General features: G+C 48.9%; 1 protein-coding gene across 1 annotated transcript; it reads left to right on the top strand.

Annotated features, from left to right (window-relative positions):
• Nucleotides 1-2,153: 2,153 nt before the first annotated feature.
• On the top strand, nucleotides 2,154-11,513 carry ANGEL1 (angel homolog 1). Its single transcript, XM_062577180.1, has 10 exons — nucleotides 2,154-2,217; nucleotides 4,247-4,846; nucleotides 5,399-5,625; nucleotides 6,235-6,304; nucleotides 7,025-7,458; nucleotides 8,145-8,271; nucleotides 9,069-9,179; nucleotides 9,954-10,023; nucleotides 10,449-10,612; nucleotides 11,263-11,513. Exons 1-10 carry the CDS (start codon nucleotides 2,154-2,156, stop codon nucleotides 11,430-11,432), a joined length of 2,037 nt encoding a protein of 678 aa, XP_062433164.1. The 3' UTR covers nucleotides 11,433-11,513.
• The last annotated feature ends 6,001 nt before the right edge of the window (nucleotides 11,514-17,514 follow it).

The following is a 17,514-nucleotide window of genomic DNA, read 5'->3' on the forward strand; positions in this document are numbered from 1 at the left end:
GGAGACCACAGTGCGGCTCTCTGCTTTGCCGAAGATGTTTGTGGGATTTGATACAGGTCACTGGGTCAGCCTCAATTTCCTCTCGGTAACATGTTTTTATCTCAAAGAAGCAGAAATAAGAAAGTGCTCAGGTGCTACCGCATTGTGATCCGTGTAAAAGTCTTAACACAAATATTGCAAACTCCGCAGGTTTGAAAAACCCACAGTATTGTCTTACTGCTTTGAAACTATCCTACAGAGCAGGGTCTTGCAAATTAGCAAAGTTCTTGTGGTATTTTATAGCTAGAGATTTTAGAATTGTATCGGTGGGATTATTATTTATACACATTATAACACCAGCTCAGGTTGCTAGTCACAGACACCCATGGTGCTTGTGACCATGCAAAAGTAGGGTAAAAAGGCAGGCCCCGCCTCAAAAAACCGTAGGGTCTAAGAGGTGACAGGAGGTGACCAGCGAGGGGGCAGGGTGGCAGCGCTGGCCGGCCCAGCAGGGAGGCCCGTGCGCACTGCTCTCCGCGCGCGCGGAGCCCTTCGCAGGCAGGAGCGGCAACACGGGGACGGCACAAAGCTCTCGTGGGGAAACGTAGGAGGGAATTTCTGACCTGAAGCAGCAGTCGGCCCCTAATGACACGCAAGAGGTGGTACGCAGGATGGGTACAGGATTAAAATGCTCACCAGCAGACGGCAAGCGTGACAGGAGTGATAGAAGTTCATTGCACTTCAGCTGAATTTGTTTTACGGCTTTGTATGTTACAGTAATACGTTAAAAGGGTGCATTTGGCATAAAGAGCCATAGTGGTGCTCAGTTTGACCTGTCCCTTTAGATGTTATTATATACGTTCAGACGTGGAATGGAGCAAAATATTAAAACAGACTGGAAGCGGGTCTTCTCACTGTACAGGAAAATGGTTAGGTTTCAACGTCTGGCAGGTCTCAGCTTTCGAGGGCGGCACCATGCTCGCAGCCAGGTGGGACCGTTGGGTTTCCGGAGCTCCAACGAGCCGCGGGCCACGTGCTGAAGCAGACCGCGCTCCCGCGCTGCTCGTTTCTTTTGCTTTTCATTGCGTTTATCCACACAGACCGTGCGCTCTACAAAATCTTAGCTCACTGTAAACGATGTTTGCAAAACCTGTGGTGCAGCGTGACTACTAACTTCTCATGAGCAAACGGGGCTTAATTTGGTACATGCACTCCCCTGGGCTATTCCCCTCTCTGCTCCCCCTCCGCAGGGGGAGCGCGCGCCCGCGGGCGGCTTTGGCCCAAGGCTCAGGGCAGGGCCGGGTGGCTTTCGGGGGGCACCGGCCAGGCCCTGCTCCGTGGGGCGAGCGGGCGCCTGGGGGCGGGAGCGCTGCCTGCACCACGGCCCCAGGGAGAGCCCGGGCCCGGGCCCACCCGCACCACCGACCCGCTGCGCGGCACCGCCTCCGGCGCCAGCACCCATAACATGGCAGCTGAGGCGCTGCCAGGCGCGGGGCGGTGCCAGGCGCGGGGGGCGGTGCCGGACGCGGGGGCGGTGCCAGGCGCGGGGGGCGGTGCCAGGCGCGGGGGCGGTGCCAGGCGCGGGGGGCGGTGCCAGGCGCGGGGGGCGGTGCCGGACGCGGGGGCGGTGCCAGGCGCGGGGGGCGGTGCCAGGCGCGGGGGCGGTGCCAGGCGCGGGGGCGGTGCCGGGCGCGGGGGGCGGTGCCAGGCGCGGGGGGCGGTGCCAGGCGCGGGGGCGGTGCCAGGCGCGGGGGGCGGTGCCGGGCGCGGGGCGGTGCCGGGCGCGGGGGGCGGTGCCGGGCGCGGGGCGGTGCCGGGCGCGGGGGGCGGTGCCGGACGCGGGGGCGGTGCCAGGCGCGGGGGGCGGTGCCAGGCGCGGGGCGGTACCAGGCGCGGGGGGCGGTGCCAGGCGCGGGGGGCGGTGCCGGACGCGGGGGCGGTGCCAGGCGCGGGGGGCGGTGCCAGGCGCGGGGCGGTACCAGGCGCGGGGGGCGGTGCCAGGCGCGGGGGGCGGTGCCGGTGCGGGGGCGGTGCCGGTGCGGGGGCGGTGCCGGACGCGGGGGCGGTGCCGGCCCGGGGCGGTGCCAGGCGCGGGGGCGGTGCCAGGCGCGGGGGCGGTGCCGGCCCGGGGGGCGGGGCCGGCGCGGGGCGGGGCGGGGCCAGGCGGGGGCGGCATGATCGGCACGGTGCTGTGCTACGTGCTGCTGCCGGCGGCGCGGCTCCTGCGGGCCCTGCGAGGTGAGCGGCGGCGCGGGCCGCCCCGCGGGGCCGCGGCGGCGGCGGGAGAGGGCCGGTGGGGCCGCGCCGTGCGGCGCTGGCGGCCGGCGCCTCGGGCCGGCCCTGGAGAGCCGTCGCGGGCGCGCGCGGCCGCTCTGCGGCGCCCGGGCCGCCCGGGCGCGGGCAGGGCCGCGGGCAGGGGCGCGGGCGCGGGCGCTGCCCCGGCAGGGGGAAGGCGCCGCCGGCGGCGCTGGGTCGCGGCCGTGCGCGAGGGAGCGCGGGGTCTGCCGCGGCTGCGGCCGCCTCCGCCGGGGCTGCGGGCGCTGCCGCTGCGGAGCCCCGGGCGTTCAGCCGCCGGCGCGCTGCGGCCCCGGGCCGCTCTGCAGGCGGCCGGCCGCGACCCCGCCGCGCCCGGGGACCCCCGGGGACCCCCCGGGACGGAGGCGGCCGGCGCTGCGCGGCCCTGCGCGGGCCGGTAAAGCTGCCCTCCCGCCTGAGGCCGTTGTGCGGTGCGCCGGGGCGTAGCGCCGGGCTAGCTGCCTCTCCCGGGATTCAGCTCCTCTCCTGTAACAGCCACCTCTTTAGTGATGGCACGTAAAGACTTTGCGTTGAGGCACTTGTGTTTCCGAGATTTGTGAGCTCAACTGCAGAACTGCGAAGTGGAATATGGCACTTCGTGGTGCATTTCTGCTGTGTACAGACAGCTTTGACACAGGAGACACCGGTGGAAGCGTTCACAGCTGCTGCTGACCTCCGGTGTTGGTGTTCTGGGTGACCGGCTCTTGCAGGCATACAGGGCAGGAAAAACGTGATGTGTAGATAGCAGAAACTGCTGGTCAACAGTAGGAACTATATCTGCGCAGGATCCATAGCAAAATATCAATGCCATGACCTTTCCTGTAGGTACAAGTGGAAAGATTCTCTTTTTCAACTTTACCTCAGCAACACTAGAGTGCTAGGTGAACCACAGATTTTTTTTATTGTCTACCATAGATGTCAGTCATCAGCTGGTCTCTAATTCTTCCTATCAGGACTCCTTCTGTGGTTATATTCTGTCCCAGTGAACTTTTTAACTTTATCCCTCTGCTGCTTTTATTTTTAATTTTTTTAATTAAAGGACAATCTTTATAGTACATATCAGTGATACTACGGCTGCGAGACCTGGGCCTCTTCAGCCTGGGGAAGAGAAGCCTGAGGGGGGATCTGATCAATGTGGACAAGTGCCTGAAGGGAGGGTGTCAAGGGGACGGGGACAAACTCTTTTCAGTTGTCCCGTGTGACAGGACAAGAGGCAAAGGGCAGAAATTGAAGCACAGGAAGTTCTGCCTGACCATGAGGGGGAATTTCTTCCCTGTGAGAGTGACGGAGCCCTGGACCAGGTTGCCCCGAGAGGTTGTGGAGTCTCCTTCTCTGGAGATCTTCAAGGGCAGCCTGGATGCAGCTGTGTCTACCATGCTGTAGGTGACCCTGCTGAGCAGGGAGGTTGGACTAGATGATCTCCAGAGGTCCCTTCCAACCTTACTGATTCTGTGATTCTATGTTTAACAACTGTTTTCCATCCTTTTAGCTTCCCTACTAAATACCTGGGAAGAAACTTGCTTCAAAATTTCTGAGAAGTAGTCACCTGCAAGAGCTTTGCTTCTTAACCCATGCGTCCGCTGAAGCTAATTTCTGCAGGCTGTAGCTTTAGATATGTCGTTGAGGGCTCATACAATTTTCACAATGCTTTTTAGCTTGGCTGACTGGCTGTGGTGCTGTCTGTGCTCGAACTGCATTCGTTAGGGCTGGTAAAGCAGTTTTTTGTTGTCCTGTACAGTTTCAGTGACTTTGACTAACATAGCTGGAGTTGGACTGTGGCTTATCGTTCTGTAAGAGGCGGGTAAGTTACTTGGGCTGTAACTGTTTTTCTTTAGAGAAATCATTTGTTTTGGTTGCTACATTAAATGGTTCTATGGTATTGAGTTGCAGCAATGCTTAAAGAAAAACAGTGGATGAGAAAAATCAACACAGAACTGATTTTTTTTTTTTTTTTTTTTTTAATGTGGGGCAGATGCTTTCTTTATCTGTCGAAAGAATGTGCTTCTGGCGAAGAGCGCGTCCACCCAGGTAGAGGGCCTCTTTGCTGCAACTGAAGGAAGGTCGGTCCCGGAAGAGCAAGAAGCCCTGCTCCAGCAGTGGCTGGAGGAAGGAGCAGGGAATTTACCAGCCAGTGAGAGTGCTCCAGCAGTGGGGAAAGTATTGGCCACACTCGCTAGTGACTGGTTAGAAGGTTCAGAGCTATTGATGACTAGCCTTAGTGACCTGAATTCCGCTCCAGAAGTGACGTGGTGTGCTGGTCAGCAGCTCACAGAGCTGCACACCTTGGCATCTTCAGAACCACAAGATCATGCAGTGGCTGAACTGGGAAAACTACCAGCAGAGGAAACAGTGGCTGTAGTAGGCAGTGCCCCTTGGGCAGCCGTAGTGCCACAGGCGGATCACCAGATAGTTGGCTGTGCTGCTGTAGATGTAGAAGGGCAGAATGAAGACCCAGCTGTGCTGGCATGGAGCTTAGCACATGATGCAGAGATAGTGCCGGTGGTGCCCCCAGCCTGGACCGTTCAGGATGTGGAACAATTTCCACCTCTTCCGACAGAGGTACCCTACCACGGTCAGTAGTAACAACTCTGAATCTAATGTTTGCTTTGGGATTTGCATTTGTAATGAACCTTATCAGGTTTTTGTATGTGTCTGGGCAAGATGAGTAGTTCTGGGCTTGCTGTCAGTGAGACATTAATTGTATCTGTCCATATAGAATTGACAGGAACTGCTAGTGAAAACTATAACGTGAGTTTTTGCTGAGGGAGAGCTGGTCGCAGCTAGGGTTCTCTATGCTGTTAGATTGTTGGTCATTGATGTGCTCATTTCCCAGGAGCTGTGCCTAAGTGCTGACCTCCTATTACAAAAAGTACCCCCAAATGTGATTGAGTTTTTCAGTATGCTTGACTCCAGTCTTCTGTTATCCCATCCTCATTGACAGCTATCCAGAAGAGTCAAAAAAAAAAACCCCACCCAAAACGCAGTCTGAGTGAGAGTTTGCTTGAAGGCCAGAACACCCTAGGTTAGAGAATTAGACTGGCTATTTTCTGGATCCCGGGGACACAAAAGTATCAACAGAGTACCCAGCATGGCTCTAACCTGGCTTCTTGTGTCTTGCATACAGAGATTTTATGGAGAGAATGGGAGGATCTTTCTGTCCAGCCCTATGTGCTAGAGCAGGTCTCAAAAAACATGCCCCTCTTTGAATTTCGGGTGATGTCTTACAACATCCTGGCCCAAGACCTTGTGGAACAGAGTCTTGATCTCTACCTACACTGCCATCCAGACATCCTGAACTGGAACTACCGCCTTCCAAACCTTTTGCAGGAAATTCAGCACTGGGATCCTGATGTGAGTAATGACTAGCTTCTGCCATATTAGCATCACCAGAATTTGAGTTACTTGTTTTATCTAACAGCATGTCTTTTTTTTTTTTTTTTTTTTTTTTTTTTTTAAGAAAAAAAAAAAGAGAGAGAGAGAGAGCCCCAGGAAGGGGCTGCCTGCTTGGCAACTTAGGACTAATGCCTCTGAGACTATCAGAGGCCTTGGGTGTAAGGTGTACTGTGTCCCTTTTGAACCTAGTCATACTTTGACAGCAGGGCTTAACTCCTTGGAGAGTAGAAGTGGATGAAGAGGTAATTGTTTTCAGGGAAAGGGACCAGGCTTACAAGGCAGCACAGAAGGTAAAGAGTACATATAAGAGGACTTAATGACTTTCTGTCTTGCCTGAGACCTCTTTGGGTGATGGACCTTCTGCTTCATCACTGGATAACTGAAAGAGAAATTGATGTGACCCAGAAAGTTGTTTTCTAGCTGGGAAGTGCGGAACAGAGTTGCAGTGATGACTGTTCTAGTTGCAGAGTTAGTATGTGAATACACTCTTTCAGTTTCTTGCTTCCCCCCGAACAGGGTAGTTGGCAAATACTGATGGAGTGAGTGAGGTCTCTGCCTTCCTTCCAGGTTCTGTGTCTCCAGGAAGTACAAGAGAACCATTACTGGGAGCAGCTGGAACCGACGTTCAGGATGATGGGTATGTCCTGCTTCTTAGTGTCTGTAGCTCCATGGCAGCTGGCCACAGTGTTCTTCCTCTGTATGTCTTCACAGCCTTCAGTCTTGAGAGAGCTCTTCTCCCTGTTTCTTTGGGTAGCTGCTGGCCCTACTTCTGAACTCTCTGCCTAGACATTTTACCCTTTAATCTAGTTCTTATTCAGCTTCTTTTGTAACTGATCTTTCTCCCAGTTGACAGACTAGAGTAATGAAACTGAGATGGCTGGTCTGCGAAGAAAGAAAAAAGACTCTTAATGATAAACTATGCTTATTGGGACAGAGCTGGGCATAATGCTGTGAGCCAAAGGAGTAGAGGTTGGACTTGCAGGCACTGGAGGCACCTGTCAGGTGCCCCAATGTTGCTTTGGGCTAGCAAGAACCAAGAGCTGAAGGAGGACTGATAGGGAATGTAAGTGCTACATTACTAAACAACCAGTGCTCTGCAAGTAGGCTTGCTTATTGGCCACTGAGAGCTGAGGACTTCTGTAGTTATAGCTCAGGGGTGTTGTAGAAAATAAGTTGACAATTAGCAAGATGCGAATGCATAGGTGTTGGAGAAAGCTTCTTCATGGCAAGTCTACTGGATTGAAGGTCATGCTCCTAAGATGTGTAGTAGGGACCTCTTCTGCTATATAGGCACTGAACCCTCCAGCTAATGGAAGTGGCCAGATAAACCTTCTAATGGGTGTTGGTTTCTCTTCAGGCTTTGCATGCTTCTATAAACGAAGAACTGGGAGGAAAACAGATGGCTGTGCAGTATGCTATAAGCATAGCAAGTTCCAGCTGATTGGTGTCAGTCCAATAGAATATTTCCGGCCTGGTCTGGACATCCTCAATCGGGATAATGTGGGCTTGGTGCTGCTATTACAGCCCCTGCTCCCAGAAGAATTGGATCTGAAGATGGTCAGTCCCTTGTGTGTGGCCAACACTCATGTGTTGTACAATCCCCGGCGGGGAGACGTCAAACTTGCACAGATGGCCTTGCTCCTAGCAGAGATTGACAAGATTGCAAAAACTACAGAGGGCAGCCACTATCCTGTCATCTTGTGTGGTGACCTGAACTCTGTGCCTGATTCTCCATTGTACAAATTCATCCGGAATGGTCAGCTTTCCTACCATGGGATGCCAGCCTGGAAGGTAGGTGCTGAACAGAACTGGAATTTGATAGCTCTTTGCTGCATGCTGCTGCAGAAATACATAGCTATATTCTCCCTCTCGTGAGGAAATAGTCCCAATATTACAGTTGTCCAGGACTCTTCTGTTGTGCCTCCACACTGCTGAGGAAGGAAACAGACAAGTGTGTGCATGTTGTTTCCACCACTGCTCTTTTGGCTTCTCTTGAGGCAGACCAGTGAAAATACACCACTTAATTTCAGGTACTGATTGTCCCTTGCTATGGGGTTTTGATGACTGGAAGCAGAGCAGAGTACAAATTCACCAAGAGTTACTGGAATTTTATATGGGTATTTGATGTGAAAACTTTTGCACATGAAATGGGCATCTTCCTGTGGACCTTCCTGTGGTTACCTGTTACTGTGTATCCATGCTCAAATAGATTGTTTGCTTTCAAGCTAAATCATTATTTTGCAAATAGATGATACCTTGCAGACTTCTATCAGATGACGTTTAGCTAATTGTGTGTCTGTCTGTCATCCGTATCTGAGGATTTGTTTTATCAGTGTACTACTGTATTCTGAATGGCTTATTTCCATGAAGGCATCCTGCCAGTTTGCTCTTGGCGAGTATATATGTTGCCTGTAGCTCGTAAAAGTTCTGTCCTGTTCTTGCTGACATTTCCTGTCCTGTTCTTGGCTTCCTTGCAGGTATCTGGACAGGAGGACTTTTCCCAACAGTTGCATCCACGGAAGCTACTGGCCCCACTGTGGCCAAGCTTGCTGGGTGTAACGGAGAACTGCCAATATGTCTCTCTGTGCCCATCAAAGAAATCGGGTGAGCTCCAGTGTGTACTGAGGACATGAGCTGGCTAGGGATGCACAGTGTGTGGGCCCTGCTCGCTCTCTCTCTCTAATTACCTGGGGCATGTGTTGCGCTAGGCACTTGGCAAAGATTCTCTCTCTCTCCTATCCCTTTCCTTGATACATAGTTTAAATATAATATTTTTGGAGTTTGTCAGTATACCCCAATTTCTGCCATCTTCTTTCTCTAGTCAGGAAGTGAATGCTAAAACAACTTCGAGCTGCAGGTGTGTGTCAGAATGGATTTTGGGCAATGTTTAGGTGCTACGATTAGGAACCCGTTGCCAAAAGCCCACTTTTGGCATCACTACTGACTATCCTCTCCTCTAGTGAGGATTCAAAAGAAGGAGCCGCCATTAAACAGTTTTTGTTGGAAGCTGTGTGAATGTAGAACTTGATCTCCAGAATATTGTTCCTTTTTTAGGTAGACATTTCCTGGGGTCGCATGCTAACTGATCTTCTTAAATCTCTTTAACTTGTGGTGTTCCAGAGGGGACATTCTTAATTGTGGCATCTAGGTGTTGACAGTGATGGATGTATTAGCAATACGGATTGCAATAACTGGGCTCTGGCCTGAGCTCTGTTCCTCTACATTGAAACATAGAAAAGATGTGACAGTTTTAAGGTGGTTCCCATTCTGATGGTATCAGAGTGCCTGAACACCAAAATTGCTCTGGAACAGAAGTGTGAGGAGGACATAGATATACCCTGTAGATATGACTCTTGTACTGTTACTTTTCTCTTCTGCTTAGCTAGTCTTTTTCTCTGCAGACAGACATAAGTACAGCCGGGACTTCCTGCTCCAGTTCCGTTTTTGTGATGTTGCCTGTGAACGACCACCACAGTTGATCCTCTTGGAAGGTGTAACAGATGCTAAACCAGGTATTAATCTGAAATTTTCCAGATCTTGACTCTCCTAATTAGATTTTGATGCAAGACTCAGGTGGAGGTAGTGGTTGGTGAGGAAAGGGGAACTATCACTCTCTGCCTGTTTGATTATTAATGGATTCTGTGATGACTCAGAGGAGTACAGTCCTACAGTCTTCACATAGCAAGACTTACAATACTGTGTCCTGTGAAATGCCCTGAGATTCAGCCTCTTTTCAGGGCTGTTTTCAGTAGAGCCAAATATATTTCCTGTGCTTCAAGATTTTTGTGAAGGTAGAACAAACCTGAAGTGTGTCAAGCCACACTGGCCACAACATAAAGATCTCTGGATGCTGGTACCCAATATACACAGCCTCACTTCTGGGCTTTGTGGCACGGTTGATTCTGCTCTCTCCATTTCTATTCTGCCTTTCTGGCCAGCTGTCCTAGATGGGTAAGCTGTAGGCTGAGACAGATGAAATTTCTTTGAGAGCAAAGGTTGAGATACCCTGGGCTTTGATAGTATGAAATGCCTTAAGGGCATGTCCTTAACAGGACAGAATTTGATTTCTCAGCTGTTTACAGTGACCTACTCTCAGAGTGTTCCTGAAAGTCTTGAGCTAGGCTTTCCTTCAAATGTTTTTCTTGAAGATGCCTGTGACTGGAAGCTATCTGTTCCTTTTGGGCAAAAAGGCTCGTTTGGTCTTAGGAGAGACTTCTCAGATTTAGGTTAAGCATCCTGCTCTAGGCTTCTGTAGATCTATCCAGAATCTCTCTGCTCCTTTGCAGACCGTCCTGCACACTGGCCCAAGCATGCTGCTGTGGTGAATGACCCTGATCCCCAGCCCTTCTTCCCAAGGTAATCTGGTGCACCTTCCAGGGAGGAAGTCCTGTCTCATTGTCCTGACCAATGGAAGTCTGACTGAAGTAAAGATTGAAATAATTGTGAGGCTGGAAGAGAGTGAGCCTGGAACAGCTGGATCCACACAGATTTGTCCTAGTATCTGGGAGATGTCATGTCAACATGAGATTGATGAAATCAATAATGAAAGGCATAGGCAGGACTGGATATTTGGGAGAAGGAAAGTTCCTAGTTTGCTTTGTCTTTGGTGTAAGTAGAGTGAATAATGCTGAAGGGCTGTCTCTATGTATGTGCTCACAAACATAGAAATAGTCTGAATAGTTGCATCAGCAAGGGAACATCCAGCTTCAGCTGTGACTGCAGCACTGAACATGGCATCATATTTTTTTCCATCTTAGTAAATTCTGGCTGTTCATATGCAGGTCTTCAGGCATTATTCAGCATGATCTCAACCTGACCTCAGTCTACAGCCACTTTCTGCCACAGAGGGGGCGCCCAGAGGTCACGACCATGCCCATGGGGCTTGGAGCCACCGTTGATTATATCTTCTACTCAGCAGAGCCTGTGGAGAATGGGAACACAGGGAGTGAGTATGGCAGCATGGGCTCATCCTCATAGTGTCAGGAGAGGGCTGTGAGATACAGCAGAATGCAACTTTGTAGTGGGCAATGCATTTCATTAAGCTAGGGATGGATCTACAGGGTGTGTCTGTGACTAGAATGATGCACAAAAGAGAAGCAACTTTTGCTCAAGTATCATAACAAGACCCTGTACCTCTTTGTTGGGGAAGAGCTAAAGCCTACTCAGTTTAGGTCCAGATAGCCTTCTGAGGAAAGCAGAATAGAACGTATTCTGCTTCTTGTGGCAAGTATCTACTTGCATTCTTGATCAGAGTCAACTCTGGGGAGAAGGGTGGGAATGAAGAGATCAACTCCTTCTCAAAAGAGAGCATAAAGGCATCTATAGGAGTAAGTGCAGTGAACAGGGGCTTCCCATACAACTTTGAGGTGAATTTATCATATACTGAATTTCCAAGTATCTGAGTCCTTAGAACAGTGGTAGTATACGATGCTCACTGATTTCACATTTGGGTGCATGTAGTGTTTGTGCAGGTTGACTTCCTTCATCAGGAAAAAGTTGGGAGAGCGTTGTCAAGCATTCCTCCATGGGTGTATAGAGTTAATCTGCAGCATCATGAGTATCCGGCTGATGTTTTGTTTCCTTTCTCTCTATCAGGTCGCAGGCTGTACCAGGATGGAGCTCTGAAGCTGCTTGGCCGACTTTCCCTTCTCTCTGAAGATGTCCTGTTGATGGCAAATGGCTTACCCAATCCTTTTTGTTCCTCTGATCATCTCTGCCTGTTGGCTAGCTTTGGCTTGGAGATCTCCAGCCTCAGAGAGGGTTAGTGTTGGTCCTCCTTCCCTAAAGAAAAGCTGTACTGAATACAGCAGTTGAGGTTCTTGATGCATAATCTGCTTGCAAGAAAACTCTTTTCCTTGTCATGTCCTAAAAGTCGTCTTCTCCTCTCATACCCTCACAGAAAATCGGGGGTGGGAGAGTTGGAGTCTTTTGTGCATTGATGTCTCATGGGCTTTGCAAACCTCAGCTGTATTCCCAGCAGGCTTTCAGTTATTTTCAGGCTTTATCATCTCTTTAAGAGATCTTTAGAGTTATCTTTCTTGTTTCTCTGCTTTATTTAGCAGATGTTCTGGCGCTGCAGGGGTCAACTTTACTCCTGTGTTTGTTTGTCCCTGGGTAAGACGTTAAAGGAGCTAGGTAGTGCTCTCTACTTCTAGTTAGTTAATTGCTGCCAAGCAGCTGGGGATGTATACACCAATACTCTTTCATGCCAAAACAATGGTTCTTTTAATTTGTTAGTGATAGTTCATGAAGCATGGTCCTCCCATCCATTGGCTGTGGTGTTGCCTTTGAGAGCAGTGCCCTGCTGAATGCTTGGAAATGGCTTTTACCTAATGATATGTAAGGGCTGTCTTTCTGACCGAAGAGTTTGTAGGCTTGAGCAGCTTCTATAAGAAATTCCTTGATGTGTCTAAAGGACTTGGGAATGGGCTTGCTGGGAACAGAGCCGGGGTTCTACAGAACTGTCCTCAGGAGCTCTAGAAACACAGCGAAGGCCTAGAGGCCTTGGGGAAGGCTCCCTTCCTTTCTGGCAGTCTCAGAACAGTACCTAGTTCCTTTGGCACTTGTAGGGAAAAGATTTAAGATACTCCCAGTGGATTTCAAGTCGAGAAAATTGCCCTGTAAGACATGAGAGCCTCGGGAGGCCATGGCTGTGGAGGTGCCAAGAGGGCAGTGAAAATGAAAGGCGTGTCAGAGGAAGCAGAGCCATGAGGTGGAAGAGCTAATATTTCTCACTTGCCCTTATTCCTTATGCTCTCCTTATTCCAGCTGGCCTGTCAGAGGTCAGATAGCCAACCTGTAGCATCCACCTGGTCCAGGTGGAAGTTCATGCTACTGCTGCCTCCCGGAGCCGATTGTGTTTATGTAGGTTGAACCTGTTGGGTTGACCCGTGTCTCTTGGTAGGGGTTGGAAGGGAGGGGAAAGTTGTGTACTTGAAGCCAGAGCATCAGTCACTTGGTTCCCAATATATCTTTGATGTCCTTCCAGTATTGTTACTAGTCAGCAGTGGCTTGGTCATACAAAACCAGCAGAACTACATGTGTTCCTGGGGCAGATTCTCCAGTTTGGCCTGACTTCTGGTGCTCAGCTTTCTTTGTGAGAGATGAGTGCAATGTTGGCAGAAGCACCTTCAACCTTCTGCTCATAAATGAGGCAGGGAAATCTAGTCCTACCTCAGTCAGATTTCTGTGGAAGGGTACAAGGAGGCTTGAAATACCATTACCTTTTCCTGGGTTATATTGGGGGAATTTCATGTTTTAAATGTTACTTTCTTAATTTTATTCAAAAATAAAAATTTTGTAATTTAAGAAAAAACACATAGTAGCTGCAGCACCTTGTGCTCCTGGTTGTTGAGCACTCCAAGGACTGTAGAGGAATGAAGAGCTTTGTATTTCCATGGCTCTGTTTGTCTGACAGTTGCACTAATTTCTACAAGTACTCTTATTCTGGTTTTGTAATTGGTTTTATTTGCAAGGGGGAGGAAAGGGAAATCTGTGCCACTGTGAGAGCTTTATTTTTCTGCCACACTGTTTCCAGGGTGCCAGAAGGCAAGCCTCCTTGCAGATAACACCTACTAGCTGGCAACACTGGAATAGGAAACCTGAAAGACACTGAAGTTTTTTAAAAAAAACAAACAAACAAAAAAACCGCCCACCAAAACAAAAACCCTATGACGATTCAAAGTGTTGACACTTACAGCTTTGGCTGCCTGCTTCAGTTTTAACTGCTGGCTAGGTCTGATGGTCAGTTAATGCTGGGGGTGTGGGGAGGGAAGCAGCTCCCTGGCCCCATATGCGGAGATCCATAATGTGCAGTCAGTGCACTAAAAAGCTGAGGGGTGAGCGATACCCTCCAGGGCGCCGTTAGAGCGGAGCTGGAGGGCACCCTGGTGAGGTTGGCCTCAGCAGAAGGCATTTGTTTGCCTCCTCCCGGAGCTATCGAGTCGGTTGCCCCTGTTAGGCCATGCACCCTGCCAGTCCTGTGACTTAACTGAGGTGTAGGAGTTGTGCTTGAAAACTAGAAGTGCTTCTTCCATTTTATTTAAACCAAAGCATTGACTTTTATTTTGAGTAACTTGCATGAAGGCCTCTCTCAGGGAGATTTTCTTACATGCCAGTATAAGCTTCCAACTATATTTTGCTGGAAAATCCAGTGTTCCACAGCGTCAAAGTAATGTTTTATCTTCCAGAATATGAATGCTTGGAATGGTCTAGTTGTTCTTACACAGCGAATGTGGAGTTACGTGCTAAGAAACCGCAGGACAGTGCCTACAAGCTGGTTCTTCTTTTGGAAGGCTAGACAGCTCCCAGAGGGTCCTGCAGCTCCTCAAGCCCTGGCTCACACGTGCTTCCTGGGGCATTTATAGGTGACACTATTTCAGAAATACAGAACTGTCACTAGTGGCTCCATACACACACACACGAAGACAGAGGCAGAGCTGCATATGCAGCTTCAGTGTTGATGATAGCTGTAATTTGATTGCTGTTCCCTGTAGATGTGGTGTAGATTCCTATATACTTGACCTGTTTCAGGAAATAAAAATATCCAGGTTTTGGAGTAATTGGGAAATGATATCAAATAGATCTGGAGACCTGTGAATGGCTGGCTGTTGGGCACTACAGGGAAAATTTGAGGAGTGGAGGGGAGTCTTTACCACTAAATGGCAACTTGTGTATGTTGTAGCAAGAAAATAATACACTCTGTGCTGCTTTAAGTATAGCACACCACTGCTTTGAGAATAAGAGACCTAGGAATGAGCAACTTGTGGTGGAAAACAGGATTGAGATCCCAGATGCAGCTCTTAACACTGTTTCCTGACCTAAATTCATAGCTAGTTGTTACGAACATGGCTTTCTGAAGAATTACAGAGGGGCCTTAAATGGTTATGAAAGTGCAATAGGAATATCTGCCACACTCAAGAGGGGGGGTATCACAGAGCTACAACACAACCACATCATCTTCTCAGTGGTGATGCGGCTCTCGGGGAGACTCGCCCTTAGGGAAGGGGATGCCGAAGACCACTGGCAGCATGCATACTTAATGCCTTGTTGCTGATTTGTTACCAGGACCCTGCAGCTGTGGCGGCAAACTCATTCAACAAAGTATCTTTGCTAGCCCACAGTTCAGATTGCAACATAGCTGCCAAGCTGTCCTCAGTTTTGCTGTTTCTATGGCAGTTGGATTTCTTTCACTGTCTCAAACACTTAAGTTGTTCAGCACTTCAGGAGGATGCCCTCTAAAACCGGTTGCCACAATTACAAGGGACAGGAGGAGGAGTAGACAATGTAATTGCTCTTAATTTCTGTTCTTCTCCCAATAAGTAGGTCTTGGCTGCTGCTTGAGAGCCTTTTCCTTATGAAGCCTCTCTCAGCTGTTTTCTCAGGACTGCCATATCCGGTTATCTTTTTAGGTTACTGATGTTTATTTTTTTTCTGCAACTGTATTTCTTTTGTTAGAAGCTGTGGGTGAATTCTTTATGGCTATTTTGCTATGAACCCAACATTTAAATACTGTGAAGCCATAAGATAGTGGGTTCCTCACCCTGAAGAACTCCCACTCAGGCAGGAGGGGCAGGAGCTCTGAAACCAATACTTAGGTCAGAATGAGTCTTTTTACATAAAAACAGAAAAAGTCTAAGATGTCCTGTTGCTGGTCAGCACTAACTCTGTGAAGCACTGGAGAACTAAAGACTATCTGATCCTGAATTGCTTTCTCTGAAGAGTGTCTTAGAGGCTTTGAGAGCAGTTCAATTACCTCAGAGGTGGTGTCTTTCAGAGCAGCTAAAGGTGTGTTTCCTGCTCTGAATGATTTTTGAGACTGATCAGGGTGATGATCTGTGCAAACAATCTGGAAAGCAGAGCTGTGCTACAGTGCTACTTTTCCTCCCACTGCCATCACCTTACTAATGAATGGTAGTTGAATGTAGTATTAGGACTTTGCAAACACAACCAGGATGCAGCCAAATGAAGATCGAGCCTTTTAGTGGCCTCATGCAAAAGAGGAGCATAAACAGCCCTTCCGGGGGGCAGCTCCTCTTAATAGGCTTCCTGTTGTGCAAGTTAATTGAATTGCTGTCTATGACACCCTTCTAACCAGACTGTAGCTGCCTGTGTTTGAGTGCTTTTCATGGCTCTGGTACACTGCAATGCACACGCTGTGTAATTGCTACTATCAAACTTACTGCATCATATTTTGAATTAAGAGATGCTTGAGTTTCTGCAGAGACCTCACCTGCTATGCTGATAACATAGATGACTGACTTTTAACATCTGGCAGGCCTCATGCTCCTTCCTTTTGTCAGCCGCACATGCTTGGCATCTCCTGTCAAGGCGTCATCCGCTAACTGCCACAGAGAATGTAATTCTAGTGAAGCTTGCTTTTTTTTTTTTTTTTCCTCCTTTTAATGGCAGATCTAGGCTGCACATTCTTATGCTCTAAGGGAATAGGAATGCTGTACAGGGAAGCTGGAAAGTTTTTTTAATTTATTTATTTATTTTAGACAAACAGTTTTCAAGGTGCTGAGGTGGCGAGAGAGAGAGAGAGAGAGAGAGAGAGACTAGGCTAGAAGCTGGCTTGTACTACAGCAAGAGCTGTATTTGCTCCTTCCAGTCTTTCCTTTTATACACAAAGGAGATTTGACATTGAGTCCTAGCCGTGTTATCTAGTTTGAAGGCTGACTCAGTTTTAGGCTGCATTGCTTTGCTCCTACTGGATGGAAAGCTGGCTACAGCAGCCCTAGGTTTATTAAGTTACTGGCTACTTCAGCAGCTGTTCTCAAACTAGTAGTAAATGAATGCACTAGCTATTCTACAGGCTTTCTCATTTCTCCTCTCCCCTTCCCCTTCCCCCCCCCCCCCCCCAGGAAAAAAAGGGGTAAGGTAGGAGGTAGGATGGCAGTCACTCCTTAGCAAAATGAAAATGTAAACTAGGAAAGCCAACTCAGCTGCATTAGGAGGCCATTAGAGACTTCGGTTGTCCATAGCAGGTCACGTGCCTTTTCCTTTCACAATCTTGCAGTCTGTGCACTGAGAGAATTCTTGAAGGTTTGGCTCTCCCCCACCACCATTAATATCCTGTATGCTTCTAGGTATGTGAGGGCCTTAACTTTTGCAGTCATTGGCTTCTCAATATAATAGCTGACCATTAGTTGCTTTTAAAAATATTATTTTTATTAATTTAGTGAGGTGTGTGGTTTGTACAACTTCTTTTCAGTCTCCTTTCCACAGCAGAGGCTTTGCATTAAGGTCCAAGTAGTGTCGTCTCCAACTGACTTAAAAACCTAGAACTGCAGAACTGTCAGTAGCAGGATGAAAGTCTGATCTCAGAGGGAACAGAAAACCTTATTTTTAAATGTCAGCTGTGGACAAGTCACTGCTTTACCTTTCTGACTCTGGCAATCAACTTGACCCATACTGTTATAGGGGTTTTACAGGTTACCTGATTTTTAAGAAAATGAGACATGGGGCAGGCAGTATTCTAAAACAAGCATCTCAGTGTTCTTCCACCACAATGAAGTAGAGGCTTATCTAAGTTACAGCATTTTAATGTCTTTGCTAATATTAATAATTTTTAAGTGTTTAATTAGAGGACATGGAACAAAAACTCCCTTTACTGCTGCTTAAGTCAATTGTGAATTTCTGGGCTTGAGCACAGACTTTGCTGGCTTATGATGTGGTCACTTTTCTTTCTTGTCTGTTAACAACATCTGTCAAGTGCTGTGCAGCTACTTCCCCCCCCAAGGCAGGAGTTGTTTGTGTAATTTAACATAGCTAAGAGGGACTGTTGTATGTGTGTCACTTTCTTTGGAGTAACCAGGTAAGGGGTATTTATTCCTTTCCTGTACACTT

The sequence above is a fragment of the Rhea pennata genome, chromosome 5 (genome assembly GCF_028389875.1).
Source record: "Rhea pennata isolate bPtePen1 chromosome 5, bPtePen1.pri, whole genome shotgun sequence".
Lineage (NCBI taxonomy): Eukaryota > Metazoa > Chordata > Aves > Rheiformes > Rheidae > Rhea > Rhea pennata.

Excerpts from the sequence above, each read along its gene's own strand:
- ANGEL1 (XM_062577180.1), top strand. The coding sequence starts at position 2,154 with ATGATCGGCACGGTGCTGTGCTACGTGCTGCTGCCGGCGGCGCGGCTC. Across the intron at positions 4,847-5,398 it reads GACAGAGGTACCCTACCACG|AGATTTTATGGAGAGAATGG; the intron begins GTCAGTAGTAAC and ends TCTTGCATACAG. Across the intron at positions 10,024-10,448 it reads CCCCAGCCCTTCTTCCCAAG|GTCTTCAGGCATTATTCAGC; the intron begins GTAATCTGGTGC and ends GTTCATATGCAG.